General features: G+C 34.9%; 1 protein-coding gene across 7 annotated transcripts in view; it reads right to left on the bottom strand.

Moving 5' to 3' along the window:
• UGT2A1 (UDP glucuronosyltransferase family 2 member A1 complex locus) overlaps positions 1 to 26,836 on the bottom strand; it is a 47,944-nt gene that overhangs the window by 4,612 nt on the left and 16,496 nt on the right. For all 7 annotated transcript variants that reach the window (XM_017501668.1, XM_017501664.1, XM_017501665.1 and 4 more), the window contains 4 exons: positions 9,306 to 9,454; positions 6,330 to 6,461; positions 5,241 to 5,328; positions 4,563 to 4,782 (listed from right to left, as the gene is read on the bottom strand). In XM_017501668.1, coding sequence (XP_017357157.1) covers positions 4,563 to 4,782; positions 5,241 to 5,328; positions 6,330 to 6,461; positions 9,306 to 9,454 — 589 coding nt within the window. The remainder of the gene's footprint in view (positions 1 to 4,562; positions 4,783 to 5,240; positions 5,329 to 6,329; positions 6,462 to 9,305; positions 9,455 to 26,836) is intronic.

Raw genomic sequence — 26,836 nt, 5'->3', positions numbered from 1 at the left:
AAAAAGAGTGAATCCCCCTAACTCATTTTGTGAGACCAACATCATCCCAATACCAAAACCTGGCAGAGACACAACTAAAAATGACAATTTCAGACCAACATCCATGATGAATATTGGTGCAAAAATCTTCAATAAAATACTGACAAACCAATTGCAACAGAATATCAAAAAGCTTATCCATCACGATCAAGTTGGCTTCATCCCAGGGAAGCCAGGCTGGTTCAACACACACAAATCTATAAATGTAATCCATTACATAAACAGATCCAAAGACAAAAACCACACAATCATCTCAATAGATGCTGAGAAGGCCTTCGACAAAATTCAACAGTCCTTTATGCTAAAAACTCTCAATAAACTAGGTATTGATGGAACATATCTGAAATTAATGAAAGCTATTTATGACAAACCCACAGCCAATATCATACTGAATGGGCAAAAACTGGAAGCATTCCCTTTGAAAACTGGAGCTAGACAAGCGTGCCCTCTTTCAGCATTCCTATTCAACACAGTATTGGAAGTTCTAGCCAGAGTAATCCGGCAACAAAAAGAAACAAAAGATATTCAATAAAGAAAGGAAGAAGTCAAATTGTCTCTATTTGCAGATGACACGATTGTATATTTAGAAGACCACATTGTCTCAGCCCCAAATCTCCTTAAGCTGATAAGTAGCTTCAACAAAGTCTCAGGATACAAAATCAATGTGCAAAAATCACAAGCATTACTATACACCAATAACAGACAAACAGAGAGCCAAATCATGAACAAACTCCCATTCACAATTGCTACAAAGAGAATAAAATACCTAGGAATACAACCAACAAGGGATGTGAAGGACCTCTTCAAAGAGAACTACAAACCACTGCTCAAGGAAATAAGAGAGGACACAAATAGATGAAAAAACTTTCCAGGCTTATGTTTAGAAAGATACAATACTGTGAAAATGGCCATACTGCCCAAAATAATTTATAGATTCAGTACTATCCCCATCCAGCTACCATTGACCTTCTTCACAGAACTGGAAAAAAACACCTTAAACTTCATATAGAAACAAAAAAGAGCCCATATAGCCAAGCCACCCTATGCAAAAAAAATAAAAAAATAAAATAAAATAAAATAAAAAATAAAAAGCTGGAGGCACTATGCTACCTGACTTCAAACCATACTACAAACCTACAGTAATCAAAACAGCATAGTACTGATACCAAAACAGAGATATAGACCATTAGAACAGAACAGAGGCACCAGAAGTAACACCACACATCTACAACCATCTGATCTTTGACAAACCAGACAAAAACAAGCAATGGGGAAAGGATTCCCTGTTTAATAAATGGTGTTGGGGTAACTGGCTAGCCATGTACAGCAAGCTGAAACTGGACCCATTCCTTACACCTCATACAAAAATTAACTCCAGATGAATTAAAGATTTAAACATAAGACCTAACACCATAAAAAACCTAGAAGAAAACCTAGGCAATACCATTCAGGACATAGCAATAGGCAAGGACATCATGACTAAATCACCAAAAGCAATGGCAACAAAAGCCAAAATTGACAAGTGGGATCTAATTAAACTAAAGAGCCCTTGCACAGAAAAAAAAAAAAAAAACTCTCAGTAGAGTGAACCAGCAACTGACAGAATGGGAAAATTTTTTTGCAATCTACCCATCTGACAAAGGCCAGAATCTACAAAGGAATTAAACAAATTTTCAAAAACAAACAACTCCATCAAAAAGTGGTTGAAGGACATGAACAGACATTTTTCAAAAGAAGACATTTATGCAGCCAACAGACACATGAAAAAAAGCTCATCATCACTGATCATTGGAGAAATGCAATCAAAGCCACATTGAGATACCATCTCATGCCAGTTTGGCGATCATTTAAAAACCTGGATACAACAGATGCTGGAGAGGATGTGGAGAAATAGGAACACTTTTACACTGTTGGTGGGAGTGTAAATTGGTACAACCATTGTGGAAGACAGTGTGGCGATTCCTCAAGGATCTAGAACTAGAAATACTATTTGGCCCAGCAATGCCATTACTGGGTACATTCCCAAAGGATTATGAATCATTCTGTTATAAAGACACATGCACATGTATATTCATTGTGGCACTGTTTACAATAGCAAAGACTTGGAACCAGCCCAAATGCCCATCAATGCTAGACTGGATAAAGAAAATGTGGCACATATGCACCATGGAATACTATGCAGCCATAAAAAAGGATGAGTTCATGTCTTTTGCAGGGACATGGATGAAGCTGGAAACCATCATTCTCAGCAGACTGACACAAGAACAGAAAACCAAACACTGCATATTCTCACTCATAAGTGGGTGTTGAACAATGAGAACACATGGGTGCAGGGAGGGGAACATCACACACCAGGGCCTGCTGTGGGGTGGGAGAGCTAGAGGAAGTTTAGCAGGGGGTGTAAGCACTGGGGAGGGATAACATTAGGATAAATACCTAATGTAGATGAAGGGGGATGGACGCAGCAAACCACCATGGCATGTGTATACCTAAGTAACAATCCTGCATGGTCTGCACATGTACCCCAGAACTTAAATATTATTTTTTTAAAAAAAGCACTAAATTCTATCTGAGTTAATTTTCTCCTCTACTTCCTGAATCTCAGCCTTCAGGAAAAGTGAATGGACTATTACATCTATCCTTCAAGCTTTGACTGTGCATAAAAACAATTGAGTCCAATATAGCATAGAAACAAGTTTAAGGCACCTACAGAAATTCAGAGCAAATGCCAAGACCAAGATACAAAAACAGCCTGATAACCACTGACATACTGAAAAATAAATGAGAAACTAATAATGCAACCAGACATGATATATAGTCCAAAGAAGAGGAGATTCAAAATATGGTAATAGTGGGATGATAATTAATATTATATCAAAATTGAATTATAAAGCAAGAGGCAGTGATAAGGAAATAGGTGAGCTGATGAAATAAGTTGTTAAAAATGACAGTTTAAAGAATTAACAAAGAAATTAGAAACAGCAAGCAATGCTCATGGTAAAAATAATACATTTGCTAATTTGTGAACTATTTGAGACAATCTCAATGAACTAAGAATAGTAAAAATTGATTTGAACAATTACACAGAAAATAGTAGAGGAAAACATAACAGAATATTTTATCAGAGGGAAGACTAAACTGGTGCTCCTGAAGTAAAGATAAAAAATGGAATTAAAAGGCATTCTAAGAAATAATATGCAGAAAATTAATTTATGAAAAGAAAAACTGGATAATTTTTTCCCTAGATCAACAGTGTTGTAAGGACACAGTATAATTGAAGGAAAATATGTGAAACAATTTGGAAGAATAGACCACAACTGAGTTTCTGCATTTTAAAAAGTATAAATTTCTTTTTCCAAGCTGAAAAGAAAACAAAAAGATAAAATGGTCAGATAGGACTCAGAAATCCTGTAGCACTATTTAAATAAACTAGAAGGTCATGAGTAATATTTCTACAGGTCTGAAGAAAAAAAAGAGAGAGCTAAATATATTATATTCAGACAAATTGATTCTTATAACAAAGCAATAAGCAAATATTGCTAAACATTATTCCAGAGAATTCAATATCCAAGTCTTTATTGAAAGAAAATTCCATGTGAGATAATCAGTCAAGAAATAAATCCTAAATATTTGGAACAAATTATCTCTAATTCAATGGTGAACACTGAGTCCCCTTAGAATATAGGAAAAAGACTAAATAAATATGAGAAAAATAAGTGACATAAATATCGGTAAAGTAAAATTAAAATATAAGTCATAAAAATTTGGAGTAAGATAACTCTCAAAGCAGGAGTTCAACTATAAGTGGCTAAAATTAAAACACGTCATCAAAAATAAAAACTGAAAATTACATATACATATATTATTTCCTACCTTTGGTGAGATCTTTAGAGAAAAATATAAGACATAAGAGAGCGTGTGTGTGTGTGTGTGTGTGTGTGTGTGTGTACATAAGCTTGTGTGTATATATATGTACACGAAAAATAAGATGCAAGTATGTGCATACATACATGTACACACATATATACACACACACATATATATACACATATACATACACACACCATATACTAAGCTATACATATACATATATCAATTATATACTGGTATATAATGGTATGGAATGGTATATACTCAGTGTTAATAGTTATTTCTAAATGATTTTTACTGGGCATATTATCATTTCAATTTTGTACTTACAGATTAGTTTATAATGTAAATACTTATTAATTAGTTTATAAGATTAAGCAAATTATCCAGACAAAAAAATGAGAATTTATATAATCATAGCATTCTTTATTGTGAAAAAGTATTGAAAGAATATTTGAAGTCTTAGGTTTTTCTTTTTTTTTACAATTTCAGCAAATCACTTCAGCAGTTTGGCAAATGAAATGGACTTTCTATTGGTCAGGTTATAGTTGTTATTTAAAAATAATTACAAAAGTATGAAAGAATGAATATTTGCTGGTATTATATATAACATAATTAATGTGAGATAAATCTTTAAGAGCCTTAGTACTTACGAAGGTTCATTAATGACTGTTCTCAAAGCACTAAGCAAATCCACACTTGTCATTGTGTTTATGTTCACTTCCACAGCTGCTCCTTTGGCCTTCATGTGAGCAATATTATCAGGCTGATCAGCAAACATGGGAACTCCCACCATAGGGACTCCATGGTAAATAGCTTCATAGATCCCATTAGTTCCACCATGAGTGATAAAAGCTTTGGTTTTGGGATGACCTAATTTGATGGTGGAGTGAAAAGTGGGTATGTAATTATAACACATTAGCAGAATTTTAGAGACAGAGGGGGTCAAAAAGCTATAATATAACACATTAAAGAAGGATCCGTCTTCTACAAAAGCAGAGAAAATAGGGCATTGCTATCTCAGAAAACTGTGATCCCAGGAAAAGCAGTAATTAACAGTCCTTGTGCTTTCTGGGAACATATTACTAAGATGATATCTGAACTGAAAATGAAACTTGAACTGTGATGAATCTTAACTGAAAATGCCTTTTTGTGAACCAGAGGAAGCATGAATCTATAAAAATTAATAACCAATTATTTAATTATATCTGCTTTAAAATTGGGTATCAAATACAATTTTAAATTATTAAAAACTTATTAAATTTATTTGCTACTAAAAAGTTACTTGTCTATTGTCCCACTGTACAGCTTTTCTATCCCCACAGTCTTACCAAGAAGATCGTTCTGGGGTATCCAATCATAGAGTTGAGTATTGTTTCCTAATGTAGCTGGTTTCTTTCCTTTGTATCTCCATAAAACCTGTGGAAAATTGTGCTTTAATTTTGCAAGGAAAAACACAATGAGGACATTTTAAGCTGGTAGAATTGTTAGAAATCATTTAGCTAGCTATTTGAAAGATGGGAATTACATAAGCAGTAGTTTACAAATGTTGAGATATATAGTAGGACTATTTATATCTACCTTTTTGTAAAGTCTTGCATTAATAGTCTATTAAGTATAGTATTATTGTTTTGATATTTATCACTTCAAAGCTTTTGTGAGTGAGATTTTAAGTGAAGAAATAGGACATAAACAGGACCAGTTTAACCATTCACAACATGGAGACGAAAAATCATGAAGAATGCTATGTGCTTTAACCAATACATAAATATAAAGAGTCCTAGGATGTTTCATGAACAGGAGTATAGAAATAATACAAATGCAGAAATGTAGAGATAAAAATTAAGGTTAATTGAATTACATAAATCAGAAAGTGCATGTTGTTGGACTATAATATTTGAATTTTAATCGTTTTTAGCTAGAGAATATTCAACCTAGAAAGACTAAGTGACTCTAGGCTTCTACTTCTAAACCAACTGCACTTTGATAGCGTTGTAATAAAACCTAGGCACTTGAATTATATTTTTAGCATAATTTCTCCATGCTTTGTATATACACTCTCTCTCTTCCTGGACTATGGAGCTACACACTTTAGAACTTTTGAAAATAGTCAGTGGAGAACAACAACAAAAAAAATTCAAATAGGAAAAGGTCAGTGGAGGCTTAAAGCTTTCATTTCTATTCCATTAAAACTAAATGACTTCATAAAAGCATCTGTTTCAAAAATAATGCTGAGGCTCAGTAGGCAAATGATTGGTAATATACACAGCTTTAATGTTCTACACAATTTTACTCACAACTGTTACTAGTGATACTCAGTGTATAATGAGTTTCAACTTTCATGTGGAAAGAGCGTTACTAGCCGCACTGTCTCTCCCATTAGTAAAAAACTGGGTACCAGGATCCGAGGCTGTACTGACCTTCTGTGGAATCTGGGCAAGGGCTGAGGCAATAAGATTGGCCTTTTCTTCTGTAAGGTTTTTGACCATTGATCCCAGAGAAAACACCACAACGCCATCTTTACCTGAGCTCTGGATAAATTCTTCCATTTCCTGCATACATAATATATTTTATATTACAAAGATATGGCATCATAGGAAAAAATAAGTTTATTTACCCATTGAAATAGGTAAAATTAGGAAAGATGTCAGAGAAATTGTTAGACTGGTCTGTCTTCTGACATGTAGAAAGATCTAGTATCTATTTTGTTAGTATTTTTTTTTTTAACAGAGTCTCACTCTGTCACCCAGGCTGGAGCGCAGTGGCGTGTATCTCTGCTCACTGCAACCTCGCCTCCCCAGTTCAAGTGATTCTCACATCTCAGTCTCCTCAGTAGCTGGGATTATAGGCACATGCCACCATGCCCAGCTAAGTTTTGTATTTTTTGTGGAGACGGGGTTTCACTATGTTGGCCAGCCTGGTCTCATATTCTGGGCCTTCAGTGATCCACCTGCCTCGGTCTCCCAACATGCTGGAATCATGGGCATGAGCCACTGTGCCCAGTCAAGTCTATTCTCCTTAAGAGAAAACATGTTTCTGAACTGTGTAACTTAAATGTATAATCAATGGTTACAAGTCCAATCATAGAACGAAAACCATTACAGAAATGAACACTAAATAAGGGACAACTCTTCTCATGGTAACTGAAATTGTTACTCCCAAGGCTTAATTTAACCAACCAATAGGGTTGTTTGCAAACTCACAGGAACAGTTTTTGGAAGGAAGCCCAATAAAGGATCCTGAGTTAGGCTTTAAAAATTATTAGCATGCCAGTTATATCTAAGAGATTATTAATAAATTTACTGGTTCCTGTTAAGCATTCGAGATTATTTTCTAAAGTTTATGCCTCCCCTTATCTGAGAAGAAATTTGTTTAAAATGTCATCTAATAGTAACGTATTTTAGAATACGATAAAGTGTATCTCCAACTGTAATCACAATGACGCTTATGAGACCGTGCATCTCTGTCTTTCTGATGTATAAACTGCCATAGAGATGATGTTAGCTATGTGCCCTTAATTTGAGCCTTAAAGAAAAAGTGAAATATAAATTTCTCTGCCAGTAAAATTTCCTAGCTCATTACTGGGTCATTACATTTGCTAGTTTATGACTAGCAAAATTATTAGGGGAGGGTGATATCTTAAGTGAAAATAGACTTCTATTTTTGGCTTAATGTCAGTAGTATATTTCTGAGGTCCCAGGAATTGATGCTTTGCTATTTTGATTCATCTTCCAAACAGATATTGATTCATTAAAATAACACACAAACATACACACACACACACACACACACATACAAACTTACCATACTAAATGGATTTTTCATATGATAGTCTTTTGTTGCTTTTGTATTCTGTGTACCCAATGATTGGCATAACTTTTTATCAGCAATATAATACAAGATTGGTATTTATATTTCCCAAAGTCTATATCATTATTTGAGTTGATTGAATATGTAATGGAGGAATGTTTGCTGTTGCAAAATATGGCTGACTTGCCTTTGTGAAATTGTGTGTGTGTCTGTGTGTGTGTGTGAGAGAGAGAGAGAGAGTGTGTGTGTGTGTAAAAAGTGAGTTTGGGAGGAAAAATATGAGTGTGGCATGGGTTGTTATCCAGTGATCTATGGACATGTCATGTACATTTCTTTCTCTATTTATATATTGATACATTATCTCCTATAAGGGACATTCACTAGAGCTTGCCTGCAGCCTAACTTGACAGGCAAGAAAATCTTGAAATAAAATTTTCAGAATCCTGAAATAAAATTTTAAACTTAAACATATATTTTACCACAAACAGAAATTTAGTACTGTTCTGGGAAACTGCAACTTTCTGAAAAGATTATGTTTGTTTGTGTGTGCATCAAATAAATGATAACCTGCTTCCTCACTCCCTACTGATAGTTAAATACATTGTTCCTACCATGTTTACCTATATTCTATTTTGCTTCTCAACACTTTTTCTGTATAACATTTCTGATATTCCACATTTCCTCTCTAAAGACTTCATACCATGGCATACAATTTCTTTTTCATGTCATAAAAGCCTGACACCATATTTATAAAGAACCAATACAATATTTGAGTGTCTCAGTTTTATAATATCTACTTTATGCTGATGAATCTGAATCTATTTCCAATGTGTTCTGCTGGGATTTACACTTTGTACTACTTAAATGATTTCTAGGAATTAATAAAAATCTTTTTGGTTCCTTAAAGTAAATAGGTCAAAAACTAAAGTCACCATTGTCAATGCAAAAGAGTTTTTTCACCAATTGTTTCCTAACAGTAGAGGTCACAACTATCCAATAAATTCTCAAAATTAAAACCTAAGAGCTCTGCCTCATTTCATTGTCTTCCTTCAATAATGACCTCTTTTTATTATTAAATTACTTAAATTTATTATTTTTTATTTATTTTTAAAATTTTATTTATTATACTTTATGTTCTGGGGTACATGTGCAGATTTTGCAGACTTCTTACTTAACAAATTCTATGGAATTCACTCAAGAGTTTTCATGAAAACATCTTTCTCTCTCAAGAAATTTGGTAAATGTCCCTGTTCAAAATGCTATGTGGCTTGTTAAGACTACGGCAGTCTCCCTAGTAATTTCTATGATCTGGTTTTCTGTCCCTCTAGGTCCAGTATTAAGGTATAGAGACACTGATATCTGTAAGACACAGCTAGAACGATTTTACTCTTCAGTTCAAATTGTCGATATAAATTCCAAAACACCTAATATCACCTGTAGGAGAAATCTATCATGAGGAAAATAGATGTGGAATAGCAAACTGAAATGTCCAGCAGCATTTATTTGTTATTGAGGCTATAAACTTTAAAAGAAAATTAGGTATTTTATTATAAGGAGCATAAAATCCTCCACTGTTGTGGACCTACCTTAGGTAAAGGTTTGGCAGGTTTGCAGTGCAATCCTCCAACAAACTCAAAATTAGGTAAGTATGGACGAGGAAATTCAAAATCCCAAAATGTTCGGATTAACCAAATTTCAGCTTTCCCCATAGTCTCGCATAATGTAGTGGGTTTTCCTGGAGAAAATGAAAAAAGTTGAATAGAGGAAATTAGCATATATGTTTGCTGAGGAAAAAAGTATCAGTAATTTCCTGATAAGCTATTAAGGAAAAAATCAATTAGGTCTTCTAGAATGCATCATATCTATATATTAAGAGGAAGGAGAAATTAAACAGGAAGGATGGAAGGAGAGAAGGAAGGAAGGAAGGAAGGAAGGAAGGGAGGGAGGGAGGGAGGGAGGGAGGGAGGACGGGAAGGAAGAAAGAGGAAAGCAAGTAAAAGGGAGAAAAAATGAAGAAAGAGAGAGAAGAAGAGAGAGAGGGTGAGAAGGAGAAAGGGAAGAAAAGAGGGAGTAGAATGGAGCCTGGGAAAGGAATGAAGGAGAGAAGAATTTTAGTTAGTGAAAAATAAGTAAGTGTAAGTGTAATTTCACAATAATAAATCAATCAAAATTAAACTACAGCTAACATTCATTTTCTCTCTCCAACTGAATGGCAGATAACTTCAAGACAGCAGATTTGGAGGCATTGTTAGCATGCCTCTCCCACTTGAAAAGACAATATAGTGAGTGGAGATTCATACTGTGAATTTTTTACAAGAAGCAACACAGGAACTTTACAGAAAGAACAAAAGTAACTATAAACCCTTTGAAAAAAGTGGTGAGGAGCAACCTATCCTGTGAACCAGGTGAAAAACTGAGTTCCCAGAGTGTGGGTGGGGATAAACTGCCTCTGGGATGTATACTGCTACTGGGAAACCTGGAAATCCAGACCATGGGGAAACTCCTTAACCCTACACAGTGCTGGTGCTGCTTTAAACAGTGGGAAATAGATGAGAAAAAGCAGCATCTGGACATGGTTTGTGTGCACTCACAGACTCAGCAGGGACAGAGAAAAGTCACTCCTTATCTCCTGTCACAAGGGGCCTTGCAGAAGCCTGCCAGCTAACTCAGGTGTGGTCATAGGTTGAGAGAAGCTCCTAATAAATAAACTGAGAATAACAATAAAATCTTGAGTGGGGACAAATCCCTTTTGTCCAGAACTGAGGAATGATTAGGTGTGCTATAGCCACAGGCACAGGAGCTGAACGCCCCAGCTTCAGAGGAGCCTGGCCTGAAAGCCGCAGTTTCCATCTCAGTGGGTGTATTAGGCCGTTCTCTCATTCCTATGAAGAAATACTTGAAACTGAGTAACTTATTTTAAATAAGAGGTTTAATTGGCTCATGGTCCTGCAGGCTATACAGGAAGCATAGTGTCTTGTGCTTCTGGAGAGGCCTCAGAAAGCTTCTAATCATGGCAGAAGGCAAGGGGGCAGCAGATTGTTTTGCATGATGGGAGCTGCAACGAGAGAGTGAGGGGAAAGGTACTACAAGTATTGATCGACTTACAACTTATGCAACTTACAACCAACTTTACGACCACAATCGCTAGCCATGACTGCTCCGCGTCTGGCAGTGCAAACGTTGCCCAGCTGGGCATATGACAGTGCAGACCAGCTTCCGGCAGCACTACCATCTCCGCGTGCATATAGCCTACTCAACTTACAACCAAATCATTTTATGACCGGTCTGTTGGAACCATGCGTGGTTGTAAGTCGAGCACTGGCTGTATACACTTTTAAAAAACCAGATCTCAAGGCCAGGCGCAGTGGCTCACACCTGCCATCCCAGCACTTTGGGAGGCTGAGGCAGGTGGATCACGAGATCAGGAAATGGAGACCACCCTGGCCAACATGGTGAAACCCTGTCTCTACTAAAATACAAAAAAATTAGCATTTTTTTTTTTGTATTTTAGTAGAGACAGGGTGTGGCAGCATGCACCTGTCGTCCCAGCTACTTCAGGAGGCTGAGTCAGGGGAATTGCTTGAACCCGGGAGGTGGAGGTTGCAGTGAGCCGAGATCACACCACTGCACTCCAGCCTGGCTACAGAGCAAGACTCTGTCTCACCAAACAAAACAAAACAAAACAAAAACCCAGCTCTCATGATAACTCACTCACTATCACAAGAACAATGCCAAGGGAGGATGGTGCTAAATCATTCATAAATACTCTACCCCATGATCCAATCTTCTCCAACCAGGCCCCACTTCTAACATTGGGGATTACAACTTGACATAAGATTTGGGCAGGGACGCAGATCCAAACCATATCAGTGGGGAAGACTTATGACCTGGGGCAGTTTTGAGAGGAGTGTGCCTGGAATCCAGTTACCTGCTGCTAGTGGAAAAATGCAAATGTGAGACCTGCCTTGCCAAGTGTGTGGGAGGAGGTGAGGTTTATTTCCTGCTGCTACACATACTCCCCATGTAGATTCTTCTGTGCAGCAGAGGCAGCTGCACTTCTCCCTGGAACATTACTACAGCAGCCAGAGAGCTTCTCTCTGACCCTCATTGTGACCACTGCTTGCATCTACATAGGGAGAGCCACAACACAGACTTGGCTGACCCAGGCTCCACCTGTCCTTGCCCCTGCACCTGCACTGGAAGCTTAAAAGAAAGGACAGAGTACCTTCCCTGGGTAACATAAGGCAAGCTCAAAAATCACTTCTACCACTACAGTTGGAGCTGTTTTGCAAGTGCCACCTCATGGTTAGAGGCCAACTGGCATAGTCCATAACAGCATCTGCAGGCAGAATAACACAACACCAAGAAGGAAAAAAACTTGTACATGACCTCAACTATCACTATTGCCTGCATCACTTTGGGTAACCAGAAGGTCCTGAGTTTGTCCATGTGCCAGAACATCACTACTACAGCTGGCATTTGAGAAAGTCAATACACTAAGGCTAATAACCAAGGAATCTCACAAAGTCTATGTAACTCCCCTGCCACCACTGTCATAGCTGGTGCTGGTATCCACTGCTGGAGACTAGAGGACAGGTCACATCACTTGACCCCTTGCAGACATTCCCTAGCACCAGCCTGGAGTGTGACAGCTCCACTGGGTGGCTAGATTCAGAGGAGCAGCAGCATTCATAGTAGTCTGGCCCTCAGAGACTCCTCTCTCAGGCAAAGGAAGAGCACCTCACACCCATGCAACTTGAGAAGTTAAACGGCAGAGTAAAAATAAGAAAACCTGAATAATTAATATAATTGAGAAAAAATATATTATTGGAATGGAGATCAAATTAGAAGTCTATCATACTCAAAAATAGATAATGTTAAACTTAAAAATGATTATCTCACTAAATCTAGTAATATGTTAACAAGACATATGAGAAAGTTGGACTCATTATAGTAATGAAATGATAGCTTAAAATTGAAAAATAAATAAGCTCCCCTTGTTAAAATGTAAAAAGAGAAAAATCCTATCATTTCAAGCAATAAAAAACTCAAGTTGTTCAAAATCTTAAAATCCTGTTAGTAAATTACAAGTAGGAAAGACTCAAAAGAAAAAACTTCCATAAAAAATAAAGTTTATGTTAAAATAGTAAGAGCATTCTTATCAAGATGAGAAAAAATCAATGGTATGTACTAATGACAATTTTAATTCAACACTTTACATTTTAATTCAATATTTTACACTACTGCAGTTAAACAAGAAAAACAATTTTTAGACTAAAAAAGATTAGGAGTTTTATCTATCTCTACATCTATCTAACTATCTGATATCATGTTATGTAGCAAATCCAAATTAATATATAGATAAATCTTCAAAATGAACATGAAAGTTGTAATTTTGTTGAATGCAAGACCATAACATAGCAACTGCGATTTCTGTGCACAAGTGGATAAACATTTAATTTAAAATTTAAATTTCCACTGAAAAACTTGAAATAATTTTTTAAAAAGTTACATAATCTATTTAAGTTTAGAATTATAAAACTATATTAAAACCAATAGAAAAGTAAATAGAGCTAACATATTCACAGATAAGATCACCAAAATTCATAAAGATGTCCATTCTCTAAAATCAATCTGTAGATTAATTATAAAACTTACAAAGGTCAGTATCTATAGACTAATTATAAATCAAATCTATATATTCAAAATCAATCTATAGATTAATTATAAATCTTATTAAAAGTCAGGAGTTCAAGACCAGCCTGGCCAAGGTGATGAAACTCCATCTCTACTAAAAATACAAAAAATTTAGCCAGACATGGTGGCGTGGTGGCAGACCCGTAATCCTAGCTATTTGGGAGGCTGATGCAGAGAATCGCTTGAACTCAGGAGGAGAAGGTTGCAGTGAGCTGAGATCATGCCACTACACTCCAGCCTGGGCAACAAAGCACGACTTGGATCATGAGGTCAAGAGTTCAAGACAAGCCTGGCCAATATGGTGAAACCCTGTCTCTACTAAAAATACAAAATTAGCCAGGTGTGGTGGCACATGCCTGTAATCCCAGCTTCTTGGGAGGCTGAGCCAGGAGAATCACTTGAACTCGGGTGGGAGAGGTTACAGTAAGCTGAGATCATGCCATTGCACTCCAGCCTGGGCAGCAAGAGTAAAACTCCATCCCAAACAAAAAAAAAAAAAATTGTATATTGAAGCCTAACTGTATTTGAAGATAAGCCCTTTAGAGATAACTCAGCTTAAAATAGTTCAAGGGTGGGGCTCTAATCTATTATGACTGGAGACTTTCTAAAAACAGGAAGTAACACCAGGAATGCCCGTATGCATAGGAAAGGCTATAGGAGAACACACGATGGTGGCTGTCTGCAAGCCCAGAAGAAACAGTCTCTCAGACCATAGTGCAACCAAATTAGAACTCAGGATTAAGAAACTAACACAGAACCATGCAACTTCATAGAAACTGTACAACTGGCTCTTGAATGTTGGATAAACAATGAAATGAAGGCAGAAGTAAAGATGTTCTTCAAAACCAGTGAGAACAAATACACAATGTATAAGAATCTCTGGGATACATTTAAAGCAGTGTCTAGAGGGAAATTTATAGCAATAAATGCCCACATGAGAAGCAAGAAAAGATCTAAAATCTACACCCTATCATCAAAATTTAAAGAGCTAGAGGAGTAAGATTAAAAAAAACAAAAACAAAACAAAAAAAACCTCAAAAGCTAGCAGAAGACAAGAAATGACTAAGATCAGAGCAGAACTGAAGGAGATAGAGACACAAAAACCCTTCAAAAAATCAGTAAATCTGGGAGTTGGCTTTTTGAAAAGATCAACAAATAGACTGCTAGCCAGATTAATAAAAGAGGGAAGAATCAAATAGATGCAATAAAAATGATAAAGGAAATATCACCACTGATTCCACAGAAATATAAACTACCATCAGAGATTATTACAAAAAACTCTATACACATAAACCAGTAAACCTGGAAGAAATGGATAAAATCCTAGACACTTGCACCCTCCCAAGACTAAACCAGGAAGAAGTTGAAATCCTGAATAGACCATTACAAGGGCTGAAGTTGAGGCAGCAGTTAATAGCCTACCAAACATAAAAAGCCCGGGTCCAGATGGGTTCACAGCCGCATTCTACCAAATATACAAAGAGGAGCTGGTACCACTCCTTCCAAAACTATTCCAAACAATCCAAAAAGAGGGAATCCTCCCCAACTCATTTTGTAAGACCAACATCATCCTGATACCAAAACCCAGCAGAGACTCAATAAAAAAAGAAAACTTCAGGCCAATATCCATGATGAACATTGATGCAAAAACCTTCAATAAAATACTGGCAAACCGATTGCAACAGCACATCAAAAAGCTTATCCATCACGATAAATCAGGCTTCATCTCAGGCACTCAAGGCTGGTTCAACACACACAAGTCTATAAATGTAATCCATCACATGAACAGAACCAAAGACAAAAACCACATGATTACCTGAAGAGATACAGAGAAAACCTTCGACAAAATTCCACAGCCCCTTATGCTAAAAACTCAATAAACTAGGTATCAATGGAATGTATCTCAAAATAGTAAAAGTTATTTATGGCAAACCCATAAATGACTTTTAATATTCAGCCAATATCATACTGAATGGGCAAAAACAGGAAGCATTCCCTATGAAATCTGGCACTAGACAAGGATGCCCTCTTTCACCACTCCTATTCAATATAGTATTGGAATTTCTAGCCAGAGCAATCAGACAAGAAAAAGAAATAAAGTGTATTCAATTAGGAAGGGAGGAAGCCAAATTGTCTCTATTTTCAGATGACATGATGGTATATTTAGAAGACCCCATAGTCTCAGCCTAAAATCTCCTGAAACTGATAAGCAACTTCAGCAAAGTCTCAAGATACAAAATCAATGTGCAGAAATCACCAGCATTCCTAAACACCAATAACAGACAGAGAGCCAAATCAAGAGCGAACTCCCATTCACAACTGCTACAAAGAGAGTAAAATACCTAGGAATACAACTAACAGAGGATGTAAAGGATCTTTACACTTGAAATTGCCTTCTGTATATGTGGCATCTATAATCAATGACAATGGAGTAAGTAAACATCTGCATGAGTTTCTTCCCATACTTTTGTCACCACTGTTTTGTAGTTAAAATGCAGATGAATAAGAAATATGTAGCTGGTGAAAATGGGACATAATTCCAGTTTCCAACTGCCATGAAATGTTTAACATCTCTGATCTTGACTTCTTCAGCTGTAAAAATAAAGTTTGAATCACAGAACTTTTGTGAGTATTCAACAAGAAGCTATTTTTAAAAGCACTTTCAAAACTATAATATAAAAATCTGCATCCTTTGACAGTTGCTGAATGTTAGGCCTTAGGTTAAAGCTAGAGCTCACGCAAGACTTCCTTTTTTTTTTTTTTTTTCCTCAAGCAGTTTGCCAAGCTTTAGGATGTGCTGCCCTCATGTGGATGATGGTTGATAGTGCTGAATAAGAATGAGGAGTCCAAATTATTAGTTTAATAATTTTGTTGATGGCGTAAAGTTCATTTAGATCTATGTTTATACAAATATATAATAATATATGTGGATTTACAACATATAAGAATACATATTATAAAACAAATTATGTGTGCATATATACTTAGACGTACAAAACCAGGATGAACACACACAACATATTTAATAGGAAATTTTGTAGCCATGCTCGAAGCACTAGTTTCCTTGATATTCAGCAAGAAAGGCTGGTTCAAATTAGGGTTAGTGCTGTTTATAAATTAAAATAATGATATAAGTACATGAAAAGTTAAAGCATATTTCATTAGCAACATACAAGATCCACTAATATGTTCTTTAAAATAATTTTAAACACTGAAATGATATGAATTATTATTCATTTGTGGGTATTAACATTTCTAAAAATATTTCCATTATAATCCATTAATGTCTAAGATTTTCCGTTAAAATTTTCAAGGCAATTGAAATAAAATATAACTAGGTTTCAAAATAAAACAGAACAATAATTGTCTTATCTAAAAATCTTCAATATCTAGTTTTCTGAGGAAGTAACAAAACAACACAGTAACAATAACAACAGCAAAAATGGTAAACAATACATTACAATCCTAACATTATTGTGTTATATATTTTTCAGAAATCACTTACATTTGGGGTTTAATGAGAGAAAATTTTCCAGGCTTTAAAATTTGTTTGTTCGACATCATTTAATTAGGAATCTAATAGATTAAAATTGAAAAAAAAACTCGATTGCAAGTTTTTATATAGAGATTTAGTATCCATGTTATATAATCATCATAATTCTATGAGAAAATATTATTTCACAGAGAAATAGGCCTGTGAGTAAGTGTGTGTGTGTTTGTGTGTGTGTGTTGAAGTGGGAAGAATGTACTAAATTCAGTAAGACTGGTTATACTTCTCTTAAAAATATTTGTGGTCGTTAAATTAAATAGAACGAGTAACCTCAGGAACTCATAATTAATCAATCTAATTGGGAGATTCCACTAAAAGCTGGCCAAAGTTTCTGTCACAAGAGAAGAGATTTAAAAAGCACAAAAATGTCTAGTTAATATAACACATTACTAAGTTTGTTAACTGAAAGGTCTTTGTCTATTTCTACTGCCAAAAGTAAATTTATTTTAACCCTGTGGTTATTAAATGAGAATTTAAATAGACCATATTAACAATATGTTGAAATAAGTTTCCGTGTGCAAGTACACAAAGACTGTATATTGATCATTAATCCCTGAAATCCTTAATACACTAAAATCTTTATGCTTTTCAGATTCAACTTTGGTTAAAATTCATTTTAAGTGTAACTCTAAGTTCAACAGATGCAAAGAACTGAAGTCACAGTTTTAAGTAGCAAATGAGCAGCTAAGGTATAAAAAATTGTATTATAATGTTTAGTTTCTTCAGATGGCTATCAAATAGATTAGGATTTATCTCACTTTATGTGTAAAATTATATATGACACATTATAAAAGTTATTTAAATAAAACTTTTGAGATAAAGGTAGAAAATTCAGCTTAGTGATTTTAACAACAGATTCATTAGAAAGTAAACTAAATAAAAATAAAGACTTGATCAAAAGTATTTCAGAAAATACAAATAAGAAAGGAAAAGATTTTACAATATTAATGCTGGCCAAAATGCCCAGAACAACCACCATAAATAGGCATTTTATGTATTGTGAAATATAATAAAAGCATGTAATTTTCAAAAATTATTTTTCCATAAACAATATGAACTCTATTTTCTTATTTGTTTTCTGTGTCTGTTTTATCAATTACTGAGACAGGGCTATCATAATCTCCAAGTGGGAATCTGTCTATCTGTCCTTTAATTTTCAATTTGATTTCTTTACTTTGATCCTCTTAGATACATCATATTTATGATGAATATGTCTTCTTCACGAATTGACATCTTTACTTCTAAAATGATCTTTTTCTCATAATAATAATTTCTCAGAAGATCCACTTTATCTAATATTAATACAGCCACTCCAGCTTTACTCTACTGTTAGTTTCATATGCATTCTCATTTTATTTTTAACCTTTTTCTTTATGAGTTTCTTAAGACAGCACCAGTTTAGTCTACCTTTTTAAAAAAATCCAATTTAACAACGTCTATTAGTGAGGGTTCTGAGTTTACATTTAATGTGATTATCTATATGTTTGAGTTGGAATTTATCATTTTGCTATATTTTTTTAAATTTATCTCATCTCTTTTTTTCTCTTTTTCTTCTTTCCTATTTCATTTTGATTAGTAGAGGATATTTTATGATGCTATTTGATATTTTATTGGCTTATTAGATATTTTTTTTGCTCTACTTTTTTGTGGTTGTATGTAAAATTTGCAGTTACTACCATTTTTATAATCCCACTTGTCTGTTTTCGTTTCTGACGTTATATCCAAGAAATTATTGCCAAAGCCCATGTCAAGAAGAATTGCCCTGTTTTCTTCCAGGATCTGTATGGTTTTAGGTCATAGGTTGAATATTTAATTTGTCTCAGAGTGTCAAAATATCCAAATGAACCAAAACAATCTAGATTCAGTGAATCCATTGTTTTTTTGATAAGAAATCTGACTCTTGTTGCCCAGGCTGGTGTGCAATGGCGCAATTTTGGCTCACCACAACCTCCGCCTCCTGGGTTCAAGTGATTCTCCTGCCTCAGCCTCCCTAGTAACTGGGATTACAGGCGTCCACCACCATGCCCGGCTAATTTTTTGTATTTTTAGTAGAGGCATGTTTCGCTATGAAAAAACAAAACAAATATTTTAAAAGAATCACACACAAAAAAATAGTCAAAGCGTCTTTGAGCAAGAAGAGTAAAGCTGGAGACATCATACTCCCTGGTATCAAATACATTCAAAGTGACAAGATTCCAGACAGTATTAAAACAGACATATAGACTAAGGGAAAAAATTTTAAAGCCTAGAAAGAAACCCACCCATATATGGTCATCTGATCTTTGACAAGATGTCAAGAATATACAATGAACAAAGAGTAGTCTCTTCAATAAATAATGTCAGGAAAACTGAATGTCCACAAGCAAAAGAAGGAAACTGGAGCCTTATCTTAAACCATACCTCTTCAAATTTGATGACACAAATTCGTAAAACTTAGAAAAGATAACTTTTTAAAATTAATACAAATGATTATATATTTAATATAAGCTTAAACGGTAGAAAAAAGTAAAAGCATTTTCTTTAAAAGCAAATGTATGAATGATCTAGAATGCCCTCTTCTATTTAATACTAAATGTAAAGTTTCTGTTTATAAAATAAAATATATATGAAATGCCTAAAAACTGAATAAAAGAAAAAAAGACTGTCATAACTTTTACATGTTATTATGGTCTATATTGAAAGTCAAAGGAACCTATAGCCACTGTGAAGTTATAGTCTATACTAAGGGAGACAATCTTTCAATTTCCCTCAGCTATTAGTGTCAAAGAGGATTCATTGGCTGAACCCAAATTGATATCAAAGAGAAAGAGAGCCAGGTGATACAGTCAATTAAAGTAGCCTCCCAGAATCCTGAAGAGCCTTGATTCAGAAGGTGTACTGCAAAGTGTTTACTTTGCAGGTCTGGATTCTCAAATTGTACATTCCCAAAAATGCTTGTGTTCTTATATTCAAGACAGTAGCTGGCTCCTAAGAGCCAAGTTCCAATCTTTTGGAATACAGTCTCTAATAGGGGTGTTTTTAAAAAGTTGAGGTCTTGGTCCACATTTGTTTGACCAGACAGTTTATGTTATCAATGTGATTTACCATGATCACTGGCTTTTGCTCTGGGTAGCTGAGGTTAGTCACTCAAGCCCTAGACCTCTGTGTGATTGAGCCCTAACAGCAACTCAAGACATTAAGGTTCAAGTGAGCTGGCTGATAAAACTGCATCCTGTCCCCACATATCATAGCTAGGAAAATTAAGTAAATCCTGTGCAACTCCACTGGTAGAGGACCCCTGCAAGCTTGCATCTGATCTTTTCTGGGCTACCCCTCGTGGGTCTTTTCTCTTTCCTTATTTTAATCTGTATTATTTTGTTGCAATAAACCATAATCATGAGTCTAACAGCTTCTGAGTCCTGTGAGTCCTTCTAGTGAATCATCAAGTCTCAGAGTAGATCCATAAGAATAATCAGTAAGGCATTTTGAATAATTTGGTAAAACAAAATATATATTATGATTGCAATAGAAATTTCTTTGTAAAATATTTTTTCTTCATCTTGAATGTACAAGTAGAGTTAAAATTCCAAAATAGCACGTGAAAAATAATTTACTAGAATTTATTTCTAAGATTTAAAAGTGACTTTATACTATTATAGATATTGAATATTATATTAAAATATTTAACTAAAATCCAGACATATGAATCAGAGCTCTAGGTTTCTAGTCTTGTAGACATTTGTCTTTCTTTTTGTTTTAATGGGGATATACCAATGGTAATAGCTCCATCTGTAATTGGCCACTATATATTTTTTTCTCCTGCAATTTTTAAGATAGTTGAAGCGAGGCCACATGCAACAGGGTCTTTAAGCAATTTCCTTCTTCCCAGATGTGCCATGAAGTATCTTTACTCTCTATAACTCCCCATTCCCACCTCTTCCCAATTACACTCTTATCCTGACTATTTTAAAGCTACCTTTGTCATTTCCTCAGCACCACAAGCCATAGTTTTTATCAACCATAACTATTGTCTCTCCTTCTTTTAATCACCTTTATTTGAATTTTGCAGATCCAATGATATTTACACATTCTGCTCTGAGCTACTATAAATCAATGTGAATATTAATACTCCTCCAAGTAGAAAAGAGTTATAAACAGGGAATTATAAAATAGGCGGCTAAGAAAATTCTAGAGGACTGCAGGTTAAAATGAGACACATAACTTCAACAGTCAAATTGGTCATGAAGTAAAAACCATTTGTCATATCCAAGTTGCCAAGGATGTATGAAAATTATACATGTTTTATTATGTTAGTGAAATGGCGCACAGACAATAAAGATGAAACTACGAATACGATTCTACTACTGGAGGAATTCCTGATTTGCCAAGTCTGTGGCATGTCCACATACACACAACACACAGTTACACTATATATCAATTATACATATACATACATACATGTAAGACTTATTACACTGTGGTGTGTGCTAAAGAACACATGCATAAGAGGCAGAGTTAACAATACCACTTAAATGTTATTAATAACTTGAATCTGCTGTGATAGGATGCGCTAGCTCTCTAGATATGGAGCCATGAATATAATCTTTCTATTGGTCTCTTTTTAAAACTATAACACTACTTTCTCATTTGAAAACAGAATCAGTAATAGCTTTCTCAATATCAAATGATTTATTTTTGACTTTCTATTGACGTCTTTTCTTTGGAAAAGCAGAGAGCTAGAGCTTGAGCAAATCCTAGAATCACAAAGGCCCTATACTATTTCAGTGAAATTAGTTAAGTGGGCTTTGAAGGTAAATGGATCTATCTTCCCTTAGTTTTCAAAATGGTGTTTCTCAATGAGAGAGTTACTTAATTTTTCTCTGTTTTTATTTTATCACAAAATTAAAATGATAATATTTTGTAAATAAATTGTGAAAATTAGTAATCATAATCCAAATGTTTAAAAAAATGCTTCAGTGGAGAGTTTAAGTCATCATAAATTTTAATACTAAAATGAAGATTATAGCACAAGAAAGTAGGTCGTACACAGATTGACTGCCTAACCATCAATATTGAGAAATAGTTTAGTTATCTTTCAAGGGTATATAACAGATTATAACAAAATATAACAGAATGATGAATACTATTTGAGATGAGGGGCCATAACTTCAATATAGTCAGATGTTTGTGTATGTCAATGTGCCAAACAAGGAGAGGGGTGTGTATATGGGCATTGCTGGGTGTGTCCACTAATTATCCCAGCTGACAACCTGAAAATGAGGACAATTGTGATCACTACATCAGGATATTTGGGGAAATGTGAAGACTATTGGCATATTACTGGGCTCCACTGATGCTGGGATATCAATTTTAATGAAATCACAATTGAGCTAAAAACAAAGATTGGTTGAATTCAATTTCTAATCTAATACAAGGCTACCACCTCACACTATTTTTAATTGGCATTTTTGTCAAGAAAAGACGGAAAGTATCCGGAAGCGTGGATTCCAAAATAATATCATAAATATCACAATATAAGCACCACAATTTGTATGAACCCAATAAATACCACATTATACTTATTAGTTTTTCTTTATTCCTGAAACTGTTCACTTATGTGACGCATATTTTTATCTTTATTTTTAAAACAGATTAACAAAAATGAAATATATATCCCTATGTGTTTATTTGTAACAATAAAATGGTCTATGAATTCAAAGATAATTACATTCAGAGCAATTTTTAAAAGGTTCAAGGTATTTTAATATAAATATAAAAGAAATTACAAAAACAATTTGATTTGCTACTATGAAGGAAGAGGGAAGGCATAACATGTAACGTTACAAAGCTCAAAGAACTAAGTTTTTGGCCAGCCGTGGTAGCTCATACCTGTAATCCCAGCACTTTGGGAGGCCAAGGCAGGCAGATCACATGAGGTCAGGAGTTCAAGACCAGCCTGATCACCAACATGGTGAAACCCTGTCTCTACTAAAAATACCAAAAATCAGCCAGGCATAATGACAGACACATGTAATCCCAGCTACTCAGGAGACTGAGATAGGAGAGTCACTCGAACCTGCGAAGGTGGAAGTTGCAGTGAGCAGAGATGGCACCATTGCACTCCAGCCTGAATGATAATGCAAGACTTTGTCTCAAAAAAACAAAACAAAACCTAGTTTTCTGGGATTAATAAGGGGCTTGCATTCCACAACTAGGGAAATTCTTTTTTAGTTTATGCACAGCACCTTTCAGAATAGAAGTTGAGTTGCTGCTGATGCCAGTATACCCACATTATGATTTCTTTGAAACATCCAATGGCATCATTTAGGCCAAAAGAGCACAATCTCGCTAAGTACAATTTCTATTCATGACAAACTAAAAACAAGCAGGTGGCAAACTTCTTAAGCATGACAATAGCAAATATGGAAATCATCCTTAGTGACTATCTTTTTAAAAAAAGAAGTAACTATATGTAAGACAACTTTTATTTTTAATCAAGGAATACACTATGCACTAGAGATTCTTGATAGTTTATAAATTGGACAGACAGCCATATACTAAGGAACCAGTTGTTCCTTAAGGAAAATCGATCTATGCTATTAGAAGCCAAGAAAGTGGTTGCCCTTAGACAGGAGTTGTGGGGACTGAGAAAAGGAAAGAAGAGGAGCTACGGATTGCAATCATGTTTTGCGTATTAATTTGGGTGCCGGTTGCAAGGGTGGGGTTTTGTGAAACTTCAATGAACTATAAAGTTTAGAATTTATGTTTTACAGAAAGATTACACAAAATTTGTAAAACCCACAACACTGATCACAGGAAAGCTACATGTAAGAAGGACTTGAAAGCCTTATGTGAGGAAAGATTAACAGAAACCTCCAAGTTTTCCAGAAAAAGGGTGGGAAGCAGAGAATGATAATTGGAGTGGGGATAGGAAATGGAAAGAATGAATAAATAAAACACTGTGCCCAGAAAAGAAACTATAGATCAAATACAAATAATACATGAGGGATTAGTCTAGCTCAGTTCCAGACAAATTGGATAGAGGAGAAGGTCAAAAGGCTTGTTAATTGGAGTTTATTCAAAAAGTAAAAAGTTGATTTAAAAACCGATAATTGCTTTATATATTTCACCATACTGGCAGAACAAAGAGAAGAATAATATAATAATTTCAATGAATGCATAAAAACATTTGATAATATTATCGTCCTTTTACAATAAACATTTATTTGAATTAAAAAGAAAAAGGGAGATTCCTCAATCTAATAAGTCATATCTACAATTAGCCTACAGTAAACATCACACTTAATGGTAAATAATGAATTATTTTTCCACTGACATCTAAAATGAGATGATGCCTATTAATTTTCATCTAATATTGTGCTGGAGGTCTCATTGACTGTTAAGATATTTGTTTTCTTCATGGGCTGGGAATCTAACATTAGTTCTAGGAATCCATTTAAAATGTATCAGCAGGAAATGCTTGAGGGGCTGGATACCCCATTCTTCAGGATATGCTTATTTCACATTGCATGCCTGTATCCAAACATCCCATGTACCCTCTAAATATATACACTACTATATGCTCACAAAAAATTAAAAATAAAAATACATAGAAATTTAAAAAGAGGAGTAAGGATTAAAGTTTAGATTTAAATTAAATATTAAGTGCCAAAAAATGAGTAAATAAAATATATCAGCAGGGAAAGAGGGACCACCATAGCACTGACTGTTAAAACTAGATTACACCAGCCAAGTGTCACACAGCTTAGTACGAGGATTTCTGCTCTTCCAATCTACAACTCACTGGGATGGATGAAGACAGCCTGGAAACCCCAAAAACACAGGAAAAAATGGAGCTATCCAGTTTCCAGTTGCCTTACCTGTCTAACAGTTTTCACTACAGTGATCAAGGGCTTAACCTTTCTATTGCAGCAGCAAAGGCTAGTCCCAAATTCTACAGTGAGAACTGTCTATGTGCTGTACAGCAGTTCTCTCAGAAGTTGAGGAAGAAATAAGGTTCAGAGGCCAGGCACAGTGGCTCACACCTGTAATCCCAACACTTTGGGAGGCCGAGGCAGGAGGATCACTGGAGGTCAGGAATTCAAGACCAGCCCGCCCAACATGGTGACACCCTGTTTCTACTAAAGATACAAAAATTAGCCTGGTTTGGTGGCGGGCCTGTAATCCCAACTACTTTGGAAGCTGAGGCAGGAGAATTGCTTTGAACCCAGGAGGAGGAGGTTGCAGTGAGCCAAGATCTGCCACCGCACTGTAGCCTGGGCAATAGAGTGAGAGTCCTTCTCGAGGAGAGAGAGAGAGAGAGAGAGAGAGAGACAGTGAGAGAGCGCAGAGAAATAAGGTTCAAATAAGATTCAGCTAAATTTGATAGTGCCATGCAGAACCCTTGGCCTGCACAAAATTTATAAGAGAGTTCACTTCTGGATATGAGTAGCAATAATTTTCATAATTCCCAATATCCTTGTTCCATTAGCTATTAAAGGTATTTGTTAAATGTTAATTATTTTACTCATTTCATCTGGAAGATTTAAGACTTCCTCACTGATATAAAAAACAAGTTTTTTAACTGGTTCGATGGAATATGTCCTTGTACTTATTCCTATGTCCTTCAAGACATTTGGAGTTTTTCTTTACCACAATTTAACATATTATTTCTCTAGTCTATTTTCCCTACACAAAACTGAAGAACAACTATTGTAATGGAAACTCCACAGAAATTTGACATGTTGTTAGCTCTCCTGTGGTCAAACATAATAATGTAAAATCGTGCACCTGCTCTCTTTCAATATCAGTTTACGGTTACCAGGTGTTCTTAATCCTTCGAGAAATGTGATAACAAAACTCAAAACAGGGTTTCGCCAGTTCTTCACAGTATACCTCTATTTGAAATAAAATACTCAAGGTAGTTATTTGTTGTTCAAATATTTTTAGCAACATGAGAAGCATAAAGAATTTAAGTAAATAGGATATTTCATTTCTTAAATGATAGAATTTCTGAACCTAGATTATTATTCTGTAAAGGTGAGAAGTTGGGAACTTGCTGTTTTACAAAGGCTTTTTCACACTTATCTAATTTGTTATGGCTTCCTTTGAGAAGGAAGGTTTAGTACATACCAGGAACCATTTATTTTTTGCAGATTTTTTTTTGGCTACTTTCCATTTACACAGCTCCATGGTAATGTAACTAGGGTTTTATCATTGCAGACTTCTTAAGTAATTTGGTATAAATAATACTTAATAAAAGTATAATTATTTATAATTGACATGACATATCACACATGATGTCATATGATCTTCCTGAAGAGTACAGTGGAATTTTTAAACCTATTTGAAAGAAGAGAAAGCACTATGACTCAAAAGTTTCAGTTACTTGTCTGAGATCACAGTTAGCAAGTGGAATCGGAACCTGAAGCCGCATGCATTTTCAAGACCCTTCACCATCTTACTTTTTGTATGTCTCTTATTTAAGTGTAAAGATTATTAACTCATCCAGTAGCTAAAATGATCAGTATTTAATACATTCCTGGGTAGTGATAATTATTGTAGAACACATTTCAAATGTCTTGAGACATACTCATGTGAATAATACCTAAATTAAAATAAAAATGTGGTTTGAAGGCATATAAAATTTGAAAGCCAGGGGGGAGAAAAAAACAGTTAAATTATGCCTTAAGGGAATTTTTAAAACACAGAACTATACTTATAAAATTCTAGTTACCATATCTTCAAAAATAAACTTAAATTTTATTTACCTTGCATATATTTTATATGTGATATATTTAGTCTTTCCTTTAGAAAAATTCCATGAAAAAGTTGAAAAGGTTTTGATGAAAAATTATTGCAAGAGTTTTGCAATATCAAAAAAAGAAAAAA

The sequence above is a fragment of the Cebus imitator genome, unplaced genomic scaffold, assembly GCF_001604975.1.
Source record: "Cebus imitator isolate Cc_AM_T3 unplaced genomic scaffold, Cebus_imitator-1.0 Scaffold283, whole genome shotgun sequence".
Classification (NCBI taxonomy): domain Eukaryota; kingdom Metazoa; phylum Chordata; class Mammalia; order Primates; family Cebidae; genus Cebus; species Cebus imitator.
Note: the sequence above shows the minus strand (reverse complement) of the source record. Positions and strands in the feature narration are given on the sequence as shown.